The following is a 19,089-nucleotide window of genomic DNA, read 5'->3' as shown; positions in this document are numbered from 1 at the left end:
CTGAGCTGCCCAAAGGGCTCAGTGGAGTCCAGTGAGGAGTTAAAAAGGGGGTCAGACCTAGCTTGAGAAAGCACTGCTCTCCTGCGTGACTGTCTACCCCCTACTGACCACAGCGGCATGAGGCGTGTAAACATAATCTGCATTTCACATAGCCCCTTCTAGGAAACAGACAGACATCCAAGAGAGATCACATTGCTGCATGAGTTGCAGCGCCTTCAGCTATTTACCCAAGCTCTCAACATCAACAAACATCCTGCGTTTAAATAAGAGACTTTGGGTTGGGGGTATTACAGGAAAAACGGGTTGCTGCAGATGCTCTTGCCTTTACCCCCCCCCCCCCCCCCCCCCCACACACACACACAACACACACACAAATCACTAAACATAGCAGTCACTATTGGATGTTCAAAATTATGGTGCAAACACTACAAACCACGCATGAGGAGAAGAGACGTCTGTTTCAGTGGGAAAACATAACTTTGGATTATCAAGCATAATTGGAACGAGTTCGGTCTGAGGTATACGTGTTTCACCGTTGTGCATCAACTTATTGAGCAATTTCAAATCTTAACACCATTTATTTCTATTTTCAGTACCAAAAAAAGGCACACAAAGTGTGTCAACAGATGCTAAATACAGGTTTTATGATTGACAGGCACTCAATTGATTGCAAATATCAAGGCTGTTTATGATTGACACAAAAACAAAGTAAACATCCTCAATATCGTTACGCTGTGGATTTCTGAATTTAATTGCTTGCCGAATATTGAAGCAGTTTTTGCTGCAAATGGCAGAAAGTCACATTCAACAATGACACACACACACACACACACACACACACACACACACACACACACACACACACACACACACACACACACACACACACACACACACACGACTCTGTCATCCAAGCTTTATTTCTGGCTTAATAAGTTAAAAGTAAAAGCCTGGGGCTCATACTGATGCATTGCTTTCAGATACGTGTGATTTTTCTTTCTTCTTTGGAAAGTTTCTGGTGGTACTGTCAGAGTTGTAGGTTTGCAGTATATGTGAAAGCAGAAAATAGATGAATGAAACTGTTTTTTCTATATTGAGTAGTTATATTAAAACTGCACTGCCCAAGGTATCACAGAAAGCAGGAACAAAAGAAATAATTGACTTTGAAGCACCTCAAAGAAGTAGTGCAAGCTGTACAGCTGCAAGGATCAGCAACAACAAGGGAGAACAGATTATAACTTAAAGGGTAGGAAGTTTAATGTTTGTGGGAATCTGAATATTCTGTACTTTATTTATTGCCTGATGTTGTGATATTGCCCTCAGCCAAAGGAACAGACTGCCTCTCTCTTTGTGGAAACAACCTCCAGGACAATCTTAAATCTCCTCCTGGCCTTTCTGAATTCCACTCACAGCGGGTCCAAAGACGTCCTGGTGCGGCCACACATTATGATCCACATTCCTGCTTTATCTCCAAGCTCTGCAGCAGATACTCATAAATATAATATTAGACCATGAAAGTCAAGTCCCTCACAGCCCACATTGTAGGTAATAAGGAAATGGAACTTCTTAAAGGCCAAAAAGGGGCAAATGATGAGCTTAATGCATATTTCCTCTGTCGATGATACTGTAAATTGTAGAAGGTTGTCATCCTAATCACCCAAACTCATGCCATTATTGCTCAGAAACCAAATCTTACTCGTGAACTATTTAATTAATTAAGTGTAAAGTGTCAATCTTTTATGTGCAATTTCAATAGCTTTTCATTAATATAAAAGTTAAAAGGAAATAAACATGTTTAGATGCACTGGTTTAAATGCAAAATACCTTTGCTTCACCACAAATATATCAATAACAACTTGGAAATTAAAGTAGATGATGACTAATAACAACAATACAAATACAATTATAATAATCATGATAATCATGATAATCATGATAATAATAATAATAATAATAATAATAATAATAATAATAATAATAATAATAAGAAGAAGAAGAAGAAGAAGAAGAAGAAGAAGAAGAAGAAGAAGAAGAAGAAGAAGAAGAAGAAGAAGAAGAAGAAGAAGAAGAAGAAGAAGAAGAAGAAGAAGAAGAAGAAGAAGAAGAAGAAGAAGAAGAAGAAGAAGAAGAAGAAGAAGAAGAAGAAGAAGAAGAAGAAGAAGAAGAAGAAGAAGAAGAAGAAGAAGAATAGCCATAAAGTGTGTTGATGGGCAAACATACATACCCATTTCATAACATAACCAACTAGTTGAAACTCTGATTAAAAGATATTTTGACATGATGAGATTATTACAAACCATCTCTCTCTCTCTCTCTGTGTGTGTGTCACACACACACACACACACACACACACACACACACACACACACACACACACACACACACACACACACACACACACACACACACACACACACACACACACACACAAATCTGGTTAAAAGTTCAATGCAGGCAAGCCAAATCCAGAGGAGACCTTTTATACCGTGCGTAAAGGCGCACATGTGTTTTTGTGCCTCGCTCAATAACTTTACATAAACGGGCCTTACAGAAGTCTAACAGGCATTTGAGATATAGAAAAAAGTACATCTCTGCCATTCATCACCAGTAGAGGTCTCCGGATGCGGGACGGGGCAAAGTTCGGTCTCTGCTGCACCACATGGGGTGTCACCGTGTCACTGGTGGACGCTCATCTGGCTGCGTTTGGAAGAAATCAGCTGTGGAGGAAGACCCGTGAAGCAGCTCTTTTTGTCTTTGAGAGAGGACTTCAGTCTCTCTTGCCACATGAGAGGGATCGTCTCTATTTCATGTAGTCTCTGGAGTTTCTTCTCCGTTGGGTCCGGTTTTTTTGTTGTTGTTGTTGTTGTTGGTTTTTTTTGTGCCACCTGGATCTGTGCTGGTGGATGTTTTTATTTATAACATTTTTTTTTTTTGAAGCGTCTCCTCAATTCGCACCCAGTTTAAAGTTAATCTAATATAGAGTTTACACGGGACCGGTCCGTCTGTAAAGTTGCCAGAAAGCAGAAGCGATGTTTTGCCGGAATCAAACAGCGAGAGCCACCGTTGCCCGCGGCTCTGCCCTTGAAATGGAGATTCGGCGAGGGAAGTTCAGAAAGAGCGTTTTCCTGGAAACATCACAGGTAGACTCTGATTGTCCGCCAGTTATCGCCACCGTCTCGCCACACACGCACCAAAGGGGGATTCTCTGTTTACAAGTTCGACTGATCTCTCTCTCCCTCTCCCTCTCTCGCTCTCTCTCTCTCTCTCTCGCTATATCTCCTCACAAACTTACTTATTTTGCACTTTTAATGTGCTTTGCACCGCGTGATGTTTTCATCAAACCGCACCGGCGAGCTGCGCGCCGCTTCATCCACCACGTACTCAAATTAAAGCTCTTAATTGCAGCGTTTCCTCAACCACTTACCCGTTTCTAAACAAAAAAATAATAATAGTGACGATAATAACAATGCTCCCCCCGAGGCTCCCGAGGCTCCAGAGTGCGTCTGTTGTCCTCCTTAGTGGATTGGTGATTTATTTATTTTAAAAAATTTGCTTTATCTTATGTCCCGTCTCCCACGATAACTGCTTTAATAGCAATGCAGAGTGTCGTCTAATGTTGTACAGGTGCGTTGCTATATTCACATTTAAAGTCAATTCCTTGGTGGTGTTTGGGGGGTTGGTAATTCCCCTCTTCTTTGAAAATCTCATCATTATTCCACCTAATTGTGCATTTGTCGAGTTGAAAAACAGTTGTGTAACTTTGCAAATGCATAATTCAGATCAAGGTTTCTTGTATAAAACAAATAATGTGATTGTCCCCATAACATCTAATGTGAGACATTTGTTAAATGTAAACTATGGAATTACATAAAATGTTGGATTTGTGAAGCCGGAAAATTATAGATTTCAAAACTCTTCGATTATGCCCCTAACTACAATTTCATTTACTCATAGTTATTTAAGAAATACCATACTTTTTGGTGGATTAAAAGCTCATTTTGTCCCCTCAAAATCTCACTTGAAGAAACTGTATCCATCCATCTTCTATATTCATTTAACTGACTCAGGGTTGATCACAGGGCACACTGTGTCACATCTACAGGAAATTCAAACTCACCATTGACCTTTAATAAATGTCTTTTGTAAATCAGAGTGCCCAGAGAAAACTCATGCATGCACTGGGAGAAGGTGCAAACTCCAAACAGAAAGGCCCCCCAAGCGTGGTCCAGACGTATAGGCAATATTGTCATGATTATAAGATACATTTTTGTCATTGCATAGATTGTTGTATTACGATTGTTCACACTGGTGTAAAAAAAAGCACTATACAGTTATCACAATATATTCAGGATAAGATATATGCAAAATGTGCAGTATCGTACTTGCTCCACTTTTGAGTTGATTAGGGTCATTGCCTTGCTGTAGAACTGGTTCGTTGGTGACCCGGTGTTGTGATTTCTCCTGCCAGAGGACAAAAAATTTGCAGCAGATGTGCCATTGATTGACACAAAATGATGCCTTTGTAAACCAATAAAATGATCTAGATCAAGGTATGAATCCATCTGCATCTGCAAATATACTGTTTGTGCTCATTCCCAACATTGATATGGAATTTGTATTCGTGCTTGCACCTTTATTTGGCCTTAGGATCTTTAAACCCCCAATCTGTTACGCTTTAAAATTCTGTTCCCAAAACATCGACATTTCAGCTCATTCTATAAAAGTTTCTTTCATGTCACTGCAAATGTTTAACCTTCTGTGAAGCGCATTGATTTCAGTCGGTTGGTTCCCTTGCTTGTCTTTTGACCACTTCAAGTTTTGACTGCAGCATGTGGACAGTCATCCGCAAGGGAATAGTTGAAACGACTGCATCCACCAAAAGTTGAGAACTGGGTCAAAGCTGCAGTCTGCTGTTTGCCTCTCAGCTGTTTATCAGTGGATTAGAAGTGCTACTCTTCATGCATGTTTTCCCCTTCCTCTCTGCAAAGCTCCCATGTCAACATCTGCTTCATATTAGCTGCCATTTGTTGGCAACGCAAACGGGCTCAGAAGTGACTTCCATTCTAACCTCTAATTATTTTCACTCGCTGTCCACTTTAACACTGTTGTGATGGAAAGTAGTCTCTCTCTCTCTCTCTCTCTCTCTCTCTCTCTCTCTGTTCTCATCATTTTTGCTCTTTTTCAATCACGCCAACCTGCCCCTGAGCCCTCATCAGTTTGCAAATTACTTTCATTTTCAAGTGGCGGCATTTGTTTTTTTATTGTTGGGAACGTGTGCTTGTTTTGAGGTTGTCTCCTGAAATAAAAGGAAAGCTAGATCGCACACATTTCTGAAAGTTCTGGGAAGTGATTCAATTGTGTCAGGCAGAAGTAAGAAGGAGGGATTGTGCAAGTGTTGGAAGAGAGTGTGTGGGAGAAAGAGGGGGAGAGTCAATTGTAAGAGGATACTTAAGGAATGTTAATGGTGCAATATAGCAATGGTGGAGAGAGAAAAGGTATCGATTGTGTCTCTCCTCCCCTCTGTGAATCAGTCTCGGTTTCCCCCCTTTGTGTGTGTGTGTGTGTGTGTGTGTGTGTGTGTGTGTGTGTGTGTGTGTGTGTGTGTGTGTGTGTGTGTGTGTGTGTGTGTGTGTGTGTGTGTGTGTGTGTGTGTGTGTGTGTGTGTGTGTGTGTGTGTGTGTGTGTGTGTGAGCATGGTTGGTTGGTTCATCTTTACCTGCTGGTTGTTTATAATTCATGTCACAGGAAAACACCACTAACCCCCTTGGAGGTCAGGCACACTCCATCATATTGATCTGCAGTCAGATCTGCTTTGATATGGCGTCTCAGTCTGAGTGACACACAAGTTCGTACACGCCAATAACCCATGACGCTTGCTGGAGAAGCAGCTCTGTTCATGTTTTTGAAATATGTGATGTACTTCAGACAGGAGGGAAGGATCTGGTGTGTTTTCTGGTTTATTTTCAGATGGTACGAGCTGATTGTCCTTTGAGAGCGGTTTGGGTGCAGTGCAGGAATTTATTACCCTTCCTACATAATTACTTATAAATTTATTGTGGCCAGTAGGGTTTAGTGAAAGCTAATGTTTACATATTTGTGTTCCAGTGGGCTGCTCTCTTGAATTTGGGGGTTATTAAATAAGAGGAAATGAATTTGTGATAAGAAATAACCGACAAGAGCTCCTGATCCATCACATTCATCTTGAAACCTCAAATCATTGACATTCCTCTCATTACTTTCTCCTCCTTGGTCTGTGTATTATTATTTATCAGGGTAAAGACTTCCCTTCTTTTCACAATAACAACAATCATCACTTCCTTAACTTTGTAATCTGCTCTCGGCTGGTTCTCATACAACATTAATTTGTGTCTCTGCCTTTGTTGCCAATGCTAATGATCCTCTTTCAGAAACGGGGACTTTCCTCTGGCTAGGTTTGTGTTCAGGCTCACTCAATGCCACTGTGAAGTCGCCCTGTGGCATTTCAATGAAGCAGTGTGAAAGCACCCTGTTTTCACCGTGCCAGGGTATATCACGTTTTGTGTGTTTGCGCCAGCGTTTGAGCCTCTTATGTAAATGTGTGCATGTGAAGATGGCTCATCCGGATGCTCTGTTGGTTGGTGATATGTTATCAGAATAATAACACACAGTTTATTTTATCTCAACACCCCGTTTATCAAATCTAGTGTGGTACCTTTCATCCAAGTCACAGCAGTTGTGTAGTTAAAGTTTAAAAAACAAATAGCATTTGTATATTTGTTGTTGTTGAAGGTATCGTTGCAGTTCCATTTTAAAATGAGTAAAATAATAAGAAAATGCACTCACCATCACTGTGAGTATGGTAATTGTATCTTGAGCCTGGGGGAAAATAAAGCTAAGAGCATGATTTTGTACAAGCGTATTATGCTAATATTAGTCCAGAGACTGCAGTAGCATGCTCTGGGGTTTCTGTGAACTGTGTACCTCACCACAGCAATCACTTATCATTTAATAGACTAAATTGTTTAAGATATTGCAAGGCATCGAGTGCAGCTGTGAGATATTTTACATCAGGCAGGTTTTTGTTTCCCGGTGAATATTTTTCAAGTAATAATTCACTGCATGGTCAACTAAAATCCTAACAGCCTGTATTGCTGTGATTCCACCCTGAGATCCCGTGTTGAATTGTTCTTTTGCATGCATATTACAAATTGGAACAGAGAGTGAAAAGCTGAGGAAGAGAGCTCGTTAAGCATTTTTCCAGAATGTCAGCCGTTTTCTCGATCCTTTCTGTCGCTCGGAGGGAGCAGAATACACATCTGCTTTCTGCATCCCTCCTCTCAGATCCACAAGGCCACCGGCGGGTCTCCGTCCTCGGCGACTCTGCCGTTTTCAGACGAAGCCACCCAGGCATCTAGCGCAAGTGCAGTTATTATCACGGGGATTGTGTTTAAACTCAAGGATGGTCCACGCCAATGTGGTTACCACCAGCTCTACAGGCGCAGGAAGTGGCTAGGTGTGTGTGATCACACACCCATCCTCCCACACTCCCTCCAAGCCAAGCATGTTTTGGGACTCTGCCATTAGTGTTGAGTGAAATCTTTAGCAGCTTCAGGCTGTGGTTTGGTTGGCTTTGATGCTTTGCTCTTCACCACCTTGTAGCACCACACTATCCCGCCAGCAAGTGTCCAAACCAAGCATATTGGTTTCTCTTTGATCAGCATTAACCACACACAGAGGAAAATGTTGGTTAAATGAGTGCCGACAGGACATATCTTGAAATTTTACTATGATACAGTGTTGTTTTTCACTGGAGAAATGATTCTTCTTTGTGCTGACCTTTACGCGGTGCATATTTTTCTGTTATCACTGGAAACAGATGTGTCTTATTTTGCTCAAGTTCAACCAATGTGTTTTCTGCAGATGCTCAGATGTATGGTTTATAGTTCAGAGAGGCAGTGCTCTCCCTGTGAGAAGCCTCTCAGCTTGGCTCCTCTGGCTGTTTTAACGTGTCCTGGCACCAAAACTGTGATGAACTAATCCTGTTTACGTAAGCATACCTCTGCATCCTGCATACAAAACGAGAGAAAACTCATGTCGATGTTGTCAACACAATGCGTCTGACAGGAAAAAAACCAAGCAGCAACCCAACACATGTCCCTACAAGGGAAGATTCTCCTTTCGGAAATATTCTCTGAAGAAGTTCCCCTGAGTGTCACACTCAAGGAAGCTCTGTGTATCCAGAAAACAAAGCACCATCATCAACTGGTCGGCCTACAACAGGCAGTGTTCAGAGGCATGAAATGCCAGGAAACGGGGGGGGCCCGACTCCTTTTTTTTAAAATTTATTTCTTAAACAACTACAGTGTAAAAGTTGCCAAGACCAGAGTTGTGTGTTTGTGTGTGAACCCTCAGGGCTTGCTGGTTTGTTTAGCACCGCGGGTGTACAGAGGGAGATGCCAGGGAAAGTTTACCCCTTCTAAGAGCCCTGTCTTCAAACAAAGCTCGGCCACCGGAGCTTTCTGCTCCGAGGGTTTCTTGGTATGCTGAGGGGTATTTTAACTAGCAAATGTTTAACTTTTCTTATTACACGGGCTTTGTGTGTACATCATCGACGGGCGCTGTTCCCACACAGCCTCCTGAGTACTAGCGCAAATGAAAAATTGTTTAATCTCCGTTCCTTCAACGCGTGAGTAAAATTTAACCAATGTCCTGCTATTGTTCCCATGGTAATGGCTGGACTGTTTGCCTAATAAGTTTGGTGATAGCGAGAACAAAGCTTTATTGTACCAATAGAGTATTTAATAAAGATTCTCACTTTATCCACCACTGAACTCACACTTATATGTACATATTCTTTATCTTTTCATCCAACCAAGCAAGATTATTTAACACAATAGCCCCATTGTCTGTAAGGACATCTCTGTGGATCCATCTCTGTGTCTAATTTCTGAATTTTCACTACGAACTATCTCATCCCATTCCACAGATGTTGTCATTCATTGAGCCTCTGAAGCCCTGAAGGCCAAAGGTTTTTTTTTGGTGTTTTTTTTGCTGCTCCTTTTTTCATTCGAGTCACACAACCTCAACATAAGCCTCAAGCTACAGGAAGTCTTTCTATGCTGACCCTCTGTGGTGATCAACTCTTCAGACCCAAGGACACCACTGTGCTCACAGTGTCATCTTATCAAAGTCCCAAACATAAAAAAGCTTAGATAAATTGAATGAATGTGGGATATATATATATATATTTTTATTTTTTTTTTATTTTGAGCAAATGGATGTCATGATTTTAGTGTCTCTTTTTATTTATGGCTTGTTTGTTGCAGTGTTTTGATGTCCGTTGTCTATTTTCGGATCTCCATGGCTGTAAATGGATACAGAGGAGACGGTCTTTGTGCGGGGAATGTGTTCGGTGTCTCTATGTGCCAACTGGTGTCAGGGTCCAACATAACAGCTGAGAGCCTGACGCTCATGTTGCAACTGAAGCCCACCCAGCTGAAATCAACCACAGATTTATACACTTGTGTATTGAAGCACGTCATTCTGAACAAAGTGCATGTTCACTTTTAGAGATTCTCTCACCCAGCCGTTATGCCACCACATATTCAATGTAATGCACTGATGAAGTTAATTGAGTGCTTTTCACCTTTTTTGTCATGTTAGTGTCAATAAGTGTTTCCAAAATATCAAGAAACACTAACTGATGCCATTTATTTATCATAAACTCTTTCATAAACTCGCAAAAGTCACCAAAATGACATATTTCACAATGTGTAGAACTTATAATGAATGATTATGGCCTATTTAATTAAAAGTGAGTGCGGCATCAACATCTTTATCTTGAATTTGATTAAATGTAGAAGTTAAAAGGAAAAAACAATTCTAAACGCACTTCATCAGTAGTGAAAATCTAACCTGTCTAATTTGCTGCCTGATATATCCCACCTACCAACAGGTCCCATGATAGCGATCCTCACCATTTTTACTCAGTGGTAATAATATTATGGCTGATCCATGTAACTAATTCATTGACAGGAAATGAGCCTCAATGACTGTCAGTATCTTGTGCACTCTCGTCTGCATCTCCATGCATGTTTGAACATTCATAACACGCCCTCGCCGTACTATCCGCTGTTATGAATAAAGGCTGATGTTGTGAACTCGCCATTAGTCATTCACTATAACAGCAGCTTGTCAGCCTCTGCTTCGCACACGGGCTCCCTCAGACAGTGACTAAGCAGCAGTGTCTCCTTGAGCAAGGTCCATTGCATATTGTTAGACACAGACAGGCTTTGTTCACTCGACGTATGCTGCCCTGCGCTCGGCTGTCACTGGCAGTGACTCGGTTAACAGACAGACGAAGAGATATATGGAGGAGGCATAATCACTGGCTACTTTCCCACTCCCCCAGATGGGAAACTTCCTCCATGCATCATCAAACCTGTCTTATTCAGTTACCACATTGGTTAGAGGAGTGGATAAGGTTTTTGAATGTGAGTAACCCAGAACTGTTGCCATGCGTAGTCCTTCCTTGTCTCTTCATTTTACTGTAATACTTGTGGGAAATCTTACAATGGATAGATTTGGGTTCACACACTGTTACAGACTAAGCTCCCAGAAATGATGAATGGCACTGAGGCGTTGTTAAAGAGGTATAAAGGGAACCAGAAGAGAGCTTTAAATGACGTACTACAGACAAAATGATTTCATTTTTTGGGATTACATCAAAATGATTTGATATTAAAGGACTGTACAACCAATAAAACATTACTTGTAGGCCTTACTGTCTGCCCCTGTGTTTTTTCTACCCTTCCACTCTTTTGTTCTCTTGAATTTGTCATCTTCAACACTTTCTCAACCCCAGGAGAGCCATAATATGTGGGCCACTTCTGTACTTTCAAGCCCAGGTCCCTTGATGTCACCGGAAAATGGGTCTTTTTTGTTATGTAGTTCGGTGCTAACCCACTTTCCTGAACCAGATTACATCAAATAAGTACTCTTTTGTCTTTACCTTGAGACAGCCACGGAAGATTACTATTTGTTTTATGTTCCTTTATCTCTCCATTTTTGTTTTATCGTTCACTGGAGACATTAAACTTAACCTCCTGAACCTAACACTAACAGACTGTCTCATGTCAGAGGTATTTTCTTTCTGTGAAAGTACGACACCCTGCTGGATGCTACCCGGTTAAACATTGACATAAAACAGTCACACATGCAAACACACCCAAATTCCAGTGTTTGGTGTCGGTTACGGTCCAGGACACTTGTTGTCAGGTCCTTTATCACGGAGAGATTTCGTAACACGAGAGGCTCAGTCTCCTGAGGAAAAATGTCGTTCTCCGACAAAAATGCTCTGCTGGACATTAAAGGGCATTAAAGGATGATGTATGATGTAGATGAGGGGTAGATTTCAAAGTGTGGAAGGAACACGTCTGGTTTAGCGCTAAAGCTCATTAGCTTTCGCTATAAATGAAGTATGAAGATCCAGTTTGACTGTGAAGTAAAAAAAATTTTCTCTCAGTTTCATGAATACTTTAACATAGAGCCTTTTGAATGCAACAAAAATATACATGTATGGTGCTGTTTTTTGGGGGGGCGGGTTTTAGTCTTACTGATATGACAACATATTACAGATTATTTGACAAGATAATCGAGATATTTGCACACGTTCAACTGCATACATTTGCTTTTCGTAATCGTTGTAAGATATTTTTTCCTTTGGTGAAATTCAGACAATATTATTTCCTGTTTGATTTCAATGACTCATGAACAGATGAACATAGTAAATATTCATCGGTTACAGTCCTGCAGGTTATTGTTTTTATGTTTCAATTTGTCAATCATTGATCATTCACACATTATTGAAGCCAAATTTGATCATATGTTCAAACATATCATGCATCCCAGATAACTGTATTTGATTTTACTTCACACTGCCAACGCAACTCAATGTGGACTCAGCGAAAGGACATTGGATGGTATTTGTCTTTCAGTCTTATGAATATATTCTTATTTTCCTGATGTTTTTTTTTTTTTTTTTTTTTTGGGGGGGGGGGATCCAACTTCATGAAGATAACAACTGTTTTATATTTCTTGGTATGGCAAAGTGAACAGTACCCAGAGTAGATTAGTTGTGGGGCATCTTTTTGTTTTTGTTTTTTTATCTCCAAACCAAATACCACCAATTAAAAAGTCACTTTGGGCTCCCATTACAACATTTAATGCTCTAAATATAGTCAGGGACAACTCATTAACCTTCAGTTCTAAACTTTCAATCAGACTGAAGAACATGGGCCACATCCATGTCAGCTCACTGCGTTAGACCTTTTCTACCGTTCTCTCTCTATTCTTGTTGTCCTCTTTCATTTTTCTCTCTGCACAAAGAGGTCTTTTGCCTGTTGCTCCAATACATCACATAACCATCTGACTTTATTGTGCAGCAGATAGAGTCAGGGCCTCTCTTTCATCCAGAGGAATGCGCACTGAAAGGAATCAATACTGAGGAATGTGAAGAGGTGTGCAGGTGGTGGGTGAGCATGGTGTACGTGCCAATTCAAACACTGATGGAGAATATAATTTTTTTTTTTTTTTATTATTATTTTTTTGCGTGAAATCCTTGAGATACAAAGTGTTGCCTCAAAGCTAGCTTACCTGGAAGAATACTGCTGGTAAACTGTGTACTGGCAAATAAATGCTTCCAAATAATGTATTGCAGCACTTAGTTCATTACTGTATCGCAGATGAATGGACGTGTTCCGCTGCACAGTTTGATCGGGGGCAGCACTGGATGGTACCGTGAGGAGAGGAGGGCAGTGGGGCACGGGCACCAATGATGTTGTCTGTTTTGTTGATGCGGAGCAGGTGTTTGACTTTATGAGAGCAGATGGGTCTATTATGCATGTCTGCCTTTTCCCTGCGTGCTACATAGTGTACTAGTCCCTGCCAGCATGCCCGTGTTTTAATGTGTGTGTTTACTGGGCCCAGCAGCAGACGGCGTGGTGTCAGATCTTGTTGTATCGCCGTGTTGTTCCTGCTGTCTCAGCAGTATTTTCTATCATCCGACGGTGGTTTTTCATTTTTACCGACCTCAAAAGAAAGGGATAAGGTTTAGATATGCACTCTGCTGGATTTGGATGCATAATTACTCTTGCTGTTGGTATGACTGACACAGTGGATACCTCTGTGAACACGCCGGAAAAAAAAAACAGGGAAGGATCAAGAGAGTCAGTGTGAGAAAAATAGCCACAACTTTAACCGGCGATCTTGTTCCCAGAAGAACCCCTGAGCATCATTTGTCTATAGTGAATTAAGGCTGGTAGGTAACAGCATGTCAAAGTGTCGTAAGGTTATTACTGAAGGTTAAATGAAAGAAGCACAATATGTTTTTTGTCTCAACACTTATGACTGTACAATCAAGGGAATAAAAATTGGTGAAATTTGTTTTTTTTTTAAATCATGTAACTATATATTATGTAACATCTTTATAGCTGTATAACAAGTGGTGGCCACAAGTTCAAAAACAAATAAGGGTGATTGTTTTTTTTATTTTTTATTGTTTCAAAATTAATCATAAATCTACTGGCTTTGAAATAAGAACAATTTGTATTAATTTAATTCACATTTTTACTAATACCTATCCTGAATTCATTAACAGTTTACTTTAATTCTGGATTTACTCTATATCTTGTATTTTTTCCTCTGTGTTTCTGTTTGCACCAACCCATCAGAACAAACTCCTTGTATTTTGGAAACTGGCAAAAGATCTGATTATGATTCTTAATTGAAATGTTTGTGTGAAAATGTATCCAAGATTGAGTTCCAAATTAGCAGAAATAGTCAGCCTGCGATGAGTTGGAGGGAAGGAGGGCCAAATCAAGATATGTTCAAAACCATGAACAATAATAATTTCTGATCTGAAAACAGACATCACACAAATTTAAAACATAAACCAGGTGTGTCAAATGTAAATGATTGCAGACAACATATACAGCCAGACCAGTAAGATGAGCGTAGTAATCTATAAACAAGTCCAAACGTGGCCGAGTTCCAGTGATGATAAATAGTGCAAGATGGGATTTACATTAGTATGTCTGTGTTTGTACAGTGTGTGTGCAGGAAGTTCCTGGACATGAAGCCAGACAGACAAACATGGAGAGGCAAAACTTAAAAAAAACAAACAAACCTGAGTGACGTTCAAATCTATTTGTCTGCATTATGTCACGTTAACAATGTAAATTCAGTTTTCAGTGTATATTATTAACACTTTCAGCAACACTTTCAAAGACAAATTCAAAAGTGATGATTCAGCATGTGGAGATTATTAAATTGTTTCTTTGTCATTTAAAGTAACCCCATGAGTCTGAACATGATCAAACTAATAGTGGGATCTGCACGACTCTTTCTTGAATATTCTGTTGCATAAATTATCACATTTTTTCCTTTCTTCCGTGAAAGGACACAGGTTGAGTTGTAGCCTCCCCAGTGTTTTCCCTCCAGTTGTTTGGTTTTCTCGTATTGTTTTTGCAGATGTTTAGATTTGTGGGTCTTGTTACAAATTTTACTGAAACTTGCATTTACTGCAGAAGCAGCTTCTTGGTATTAAACTCCTGTGGAAAAACACGTCAGATGTCTGGCAGAAGTGGCTTCATGTCATTTAAGGGTGCAGACTTTGATAGTTTAAAGTCTGAGTGTTTATATGTGGAACATGGTGTCTTGTTCTCGGGCTTCTTCTTCTCCCAAGTCTGTAAAACTCATCTTGGTGATGTCTTTTTTACAAGATGAAACCAAACAGAAGCATGTTACGATGAATCTAGCTTTATATAGTTTAAAGTTATGAGGTCAATCTTATATGTTATAATTGTCATTTACTGGTCATATATGAAACATCTTGTCTCTGTCAAGTAAGTTAAACTCAGCTTTGTCAGGAGCGTGCCAAACTTACACCAAGCTGATGATTTCACACATCTTTAGTTTATTTATTTCTTTTCATTTGTTTTTGTTTTATTCAGTAAAATGCTGTACCGCTCATACGTGTTGAAAATGGTGCCCTGACTTGGCTGCCGTGTTACATTTTGCCGCTTTAGGTGTCTCAAGATATTCTTGCACAAATTGACAATTTTACACATTCTCACTCACACACCTGCTTGGTAAGATGTTTGGACCCAGTTGGGAGCAACTTGGCCTTCATTGTCTTGCTTAAAGCATGCTTCGGCACACCGACAGGATGAGGCAGTGGATTGAACCAGCACCTCGGGATCTGTAGAGGACCCACTTTACCAGCTGAGCCACGTCTGCCCTGCGACAATGAATTTACGGTGGAAACTGATGATTCTCAGTTCGAAATCCTTGTTTGATTTCAGGCCCATCTGTGTTAAGTTGCACGGTTGTTGTTTTTTTTCTCCCACTTACTTCTTCCCACATTATAAAAACGTGCTTATGAGGTTCTTTGGTGACTCTTAGTGGCCCCATTGGTGTGGTGTGTGTGTGTTTGTCTGTCTATGATGGACTGGTGATCTGTTCAGTGTTCACAGATACATGAAGAGAGAAACGCTTGTTGCTGTTGCGGATGCTGCTCTGTAGAGGGAGCCATTGCTCTATTCCATGTTCTCTTGCGGCTCTGTCATACTTTTCTTTCCACCTATTTCTTTTTTTTTTTTTTGTAGATTTGACAGTGAATGTATATCCATCTAACAGTCATTAATTGTAAATTTAGCACAGTATTCACTTTTTTAAGTTTAATTTAGTGAATTGCCTTGGTGCACATAGCCTCTTAAATCTTCTCTCATCTGCTCTGAAACTGCTCACCCTGTACCCCTGAGGGTGGAAATCAATGGAGATGAATTTCCTAATGAGTGAGTTTCCCTTTCATTGAGACGTCCGGTCCTTGAGAGTGATGGGATGCTGCAGTCTCCTGTGACCAACTGAGGTAGCGTTCTTGAAAGTCAGCAGTGATTCTGGGAACCGGCCAAACTGCTGATCTGCCTCTGAAGGTGTGTGTGTATGTGTGTGTGTGTGCACGCGCGCGCCTGTATGCACTTGAGCCTGTTTCTTTCCCAGTCTGCGGGGTAAACCCAACATTAAAAACCCTCCCTGTTCTGCTGCCGCCCCAGCAAGAGGAGGGTGACTCCTGTAGACTTTGTAAGCTAAGCCGCTCATTGAGACGCATTCATCCTTGGTGACACTTTGGGATTTGAGAGAAAAATTATTAGCTTTGTGATTCATGGCCTCGTGTCTGACCTTTCATTTTCCGAGCATTTGCTCCAGATCTGGTACTCTGTCCATGGTAGGTGAGCGTGCGTCATCACAAACACCCCCTTACCTAATCGAGTAGACGTAAGATGCCTCAGACAAATTTGTTATTAGGTGTTACACACACAAACTGAAACAGCTAATAACAAGGTAGACTGTCTCTGAGATTTATAGTGTCATTACTCCGTCTCCGTGTCTGAGTTATGACTTTGCGGCTGTCAGCGCAGGTTTTTCATGCTCTATAACTGAGAACTGACCTCCGGGGGGAATTTCTCTCCGAGACGACTGGTTTCACAGCTCATCACACGCTGCTGTCATCAGGCACAGCAGATGTGACCTGGTGCCTACCGTAACACATCCGTGTAATTAAAGTCTTGTGATAGTCAAATCTGTTGAGTAAGAGGTTTTTTTTTCTTAATAGACTGAACTCACTACGGTTTCTGTGTGACTCTTCGACTTTTCGTACTTGGATTCATTGACATTCCTCTTTAAGTGTGCACAGGGGCTTAGTTTATCTTCTATTTACAAAATAAAATGGTCATTTTCTGAACATCTATCTTATTTGTGATCCTTTTTTTTTTTTTAACCTGGGGTGGAAGCAACGAATTCTAAACACTTACATCATTGTGGTATGAGTTTGTCGTTTAGTTGTACGGAAGGTCTCTTTTTCTGATGAATATGCTGAAAATATCTTTTTCATTCACTGTTCTCATTATATCCTGTGTCTCTGTAAGATTGAAATAAAGCTCTGTAATAATCCTGTCCTATTTAACGTCTGCGCTCTCTGCATGAACCAACTGGGAGCATTTTTACTTGGCAGGTCATAATCACACAGATTCACTTTGATCAGCTCAGTTGTCTCATTTTGCTACAACTTCATGTTGTATTTGTTTTTGTCTCTTTATGTCTGTATGTGTATGCTCGTGTATGTTTGTGCGAGTGGGTGTGTGTGTTTTAAGTGAATGGGAGTCATGTTGGGTCTCGGATTAGGTTCAGATGGCAGTCCGGGGTCCTTTGTTGTGGTTTTGGGCTTGGCTGTCTGAGGTCTCTGTGTGTTCTGCTGCCTCACTGCGCCATGAGACAAATGACAGTTTTTAACCTTTAACACAAACTCCACAGTTCTGCATATAAAAGGCGACAATCAGGCAGTAAAAGAGTGCTAATTAGAGATGATCTGAAGCTGAAAATTACATTTCTGTGATAATCATCAGCCCATTTATTTTCTTTACTGCTCGGAGTATTATTGCGGTGATTTGCACATTCGCCTCACAGCAACAAAAACGTGGTTCAATTCAGCGCTGTGCTGCGGAGTCTGTGTGATCTCCCTGTGCCTGCATGCTTTTACTGTCTATTTCAGTGTATTTTCAGTGGGATGCTCTTTCTTGTGTTTCTCAGATTTAAGCCTATGTTGGACTAACAACCTACGCAGGGTGTTCCCAGCTTTGCATCTGATACCATCCCAAGTAAACAAGTGCGGAAAGTAAATGAATCAAAGCAAAGAATATGAGATGGATTTCCTTGTTTTGATTCTGCTTGGGCAATAAACCTTTGATGTGTTCAGAAACATGTTGAATATTCTGATCTTGAGGAATAATTAGTTTTTGATTCTAGTCTTTTGAATTTTGGGTATCATCTTTCCACAGTTTAAAAAAAAATGGATGACTACAATACAAGATCACACAGGTTTTAAATAACCACCAATTTACATAAAGTTACCTGAAAGACACAACAGTTTCATGTTTACCTTTCTGGTTCAGACATTTCAAAATAAAATCTAAATTTATTTTATTCCTGAATTAAATTGTTAAGGTATTCCAGCAAATGTGTCAGTTGTTATGATGATGACAACTCGTCTAAAAAGTGATTTCTTATTGTCTCCCAGCACCGAAGAGTCACAGTCCCACGTGTGCTCAGTTTATATTCTGCTCTAAATCACTGGAATCTAATTAATATATCAATATGAATCACTGCTGAAACCTTGATAACAGACCACTGATAAGTTATGGTAAAAGTTAAGAGAAAAAGAGTGAAGTCCTTATAGTTATGAAAAGGTGAACCGAAATGTGAACAGTCACTAAGTTCTTGAAAACTGTGAACCACATTGTGATGTTCTTTTTTTCTTTTTGTGTTCAAAACCAGTCCGGCTTTTAAGTTAATTCAGTTTGGACAAAAATGGACTGATGTCACTGTGCTTTGCCTGATTGTGGATAGAAAATGTAAAAACAAGAATGATCATCTCATAAATTCCCAAAAGCAAGTAAAGTCACAAACTGGGGTCATTTTTTTCCCCTCAAAGTTTCCTTTCAGCACTTGATTGGTGACTGGCAGAGGACTTTACAAATAAAGATAGGAATCTTTTTTGAAGTCAATGTACTTGTTCTTCTCTGCAACACAACAGTATGCGCTCACAGCATTGACTCCAGTTTCCCCCAGCTGATTAGGTGAAGCACAGGAAGTTTTCCATATTCCTCCACACATCCGTTCACAAAGCAAAGAGTCACCGGGTATTGTCTGAAACCAGTCCAGCCCCTCCATAAGTCCACTTATGCAAGGGACCGTGTGTTTGTGGGAGTACATGTGCGCTTGGGTTAATGCATGCATGTCTATTTTGGACCTGTTCTGGCCAAACCTCATCGTACTGATGTGACTGATGTATCTGTTTGCCACTTTATCTGCACATCTGGTCCTGCTACAGTCAGCCTGAACTATTAGTCACAAGCTACTAATCCGCCCCATCCACAGGTAATTGTAATTTAACGTTGAAAAATCCCCTAGTTAGGCCTAAAGGTGTGAGGCCTCTTCAATACCCACTAATCTAGTGTCTCAGAAGACCCGAGTTTGCCCTCACCCCCAGTGGCT

General features: G+C 40.5%; 1 protein-coding gene across 1 annotated transcript in view; it reads left to right on the top strand.

Moving 5' to 3' along the window:
- Nucleotides 1–2,926: 2,926 nt before the first annotated feature.
- Nucleotides 2,927–19,089, top strand: part of rtkna (rhotekin a) — a 62,521-nt gene continuing 46,358 nt past the window's right edge. Inside the window, exon 1 of the mRNA XM_080498959.1 lies at nucleotides 2,927–3,140. Within this exon, the coding sequence (XP_080355085.1) occupies nucleotides 3,030–3,140 (111 nt within the window). The 5' untranslated portion in view covers nucleotides 2,927–3,029. The remainder of the gene's footprint in view (nucleotides 3,141–19,089) is intronic.

This window comes from Blennius ocellaris (assembly GCF_963422515.1).
Source record: "Blennius ocellaris genome assembly, chromosome: 7".
NCBI lineage: Eukaryota > Metazoa > Chordata > Actinopteri > Blenniiformes > Blenniidae > Blennius > Blennius ocellaris.
Note: the sequence above shows the minus strand (reverse complement) of the source record. Positions and strands in the feature narration are given on the sequence as shown.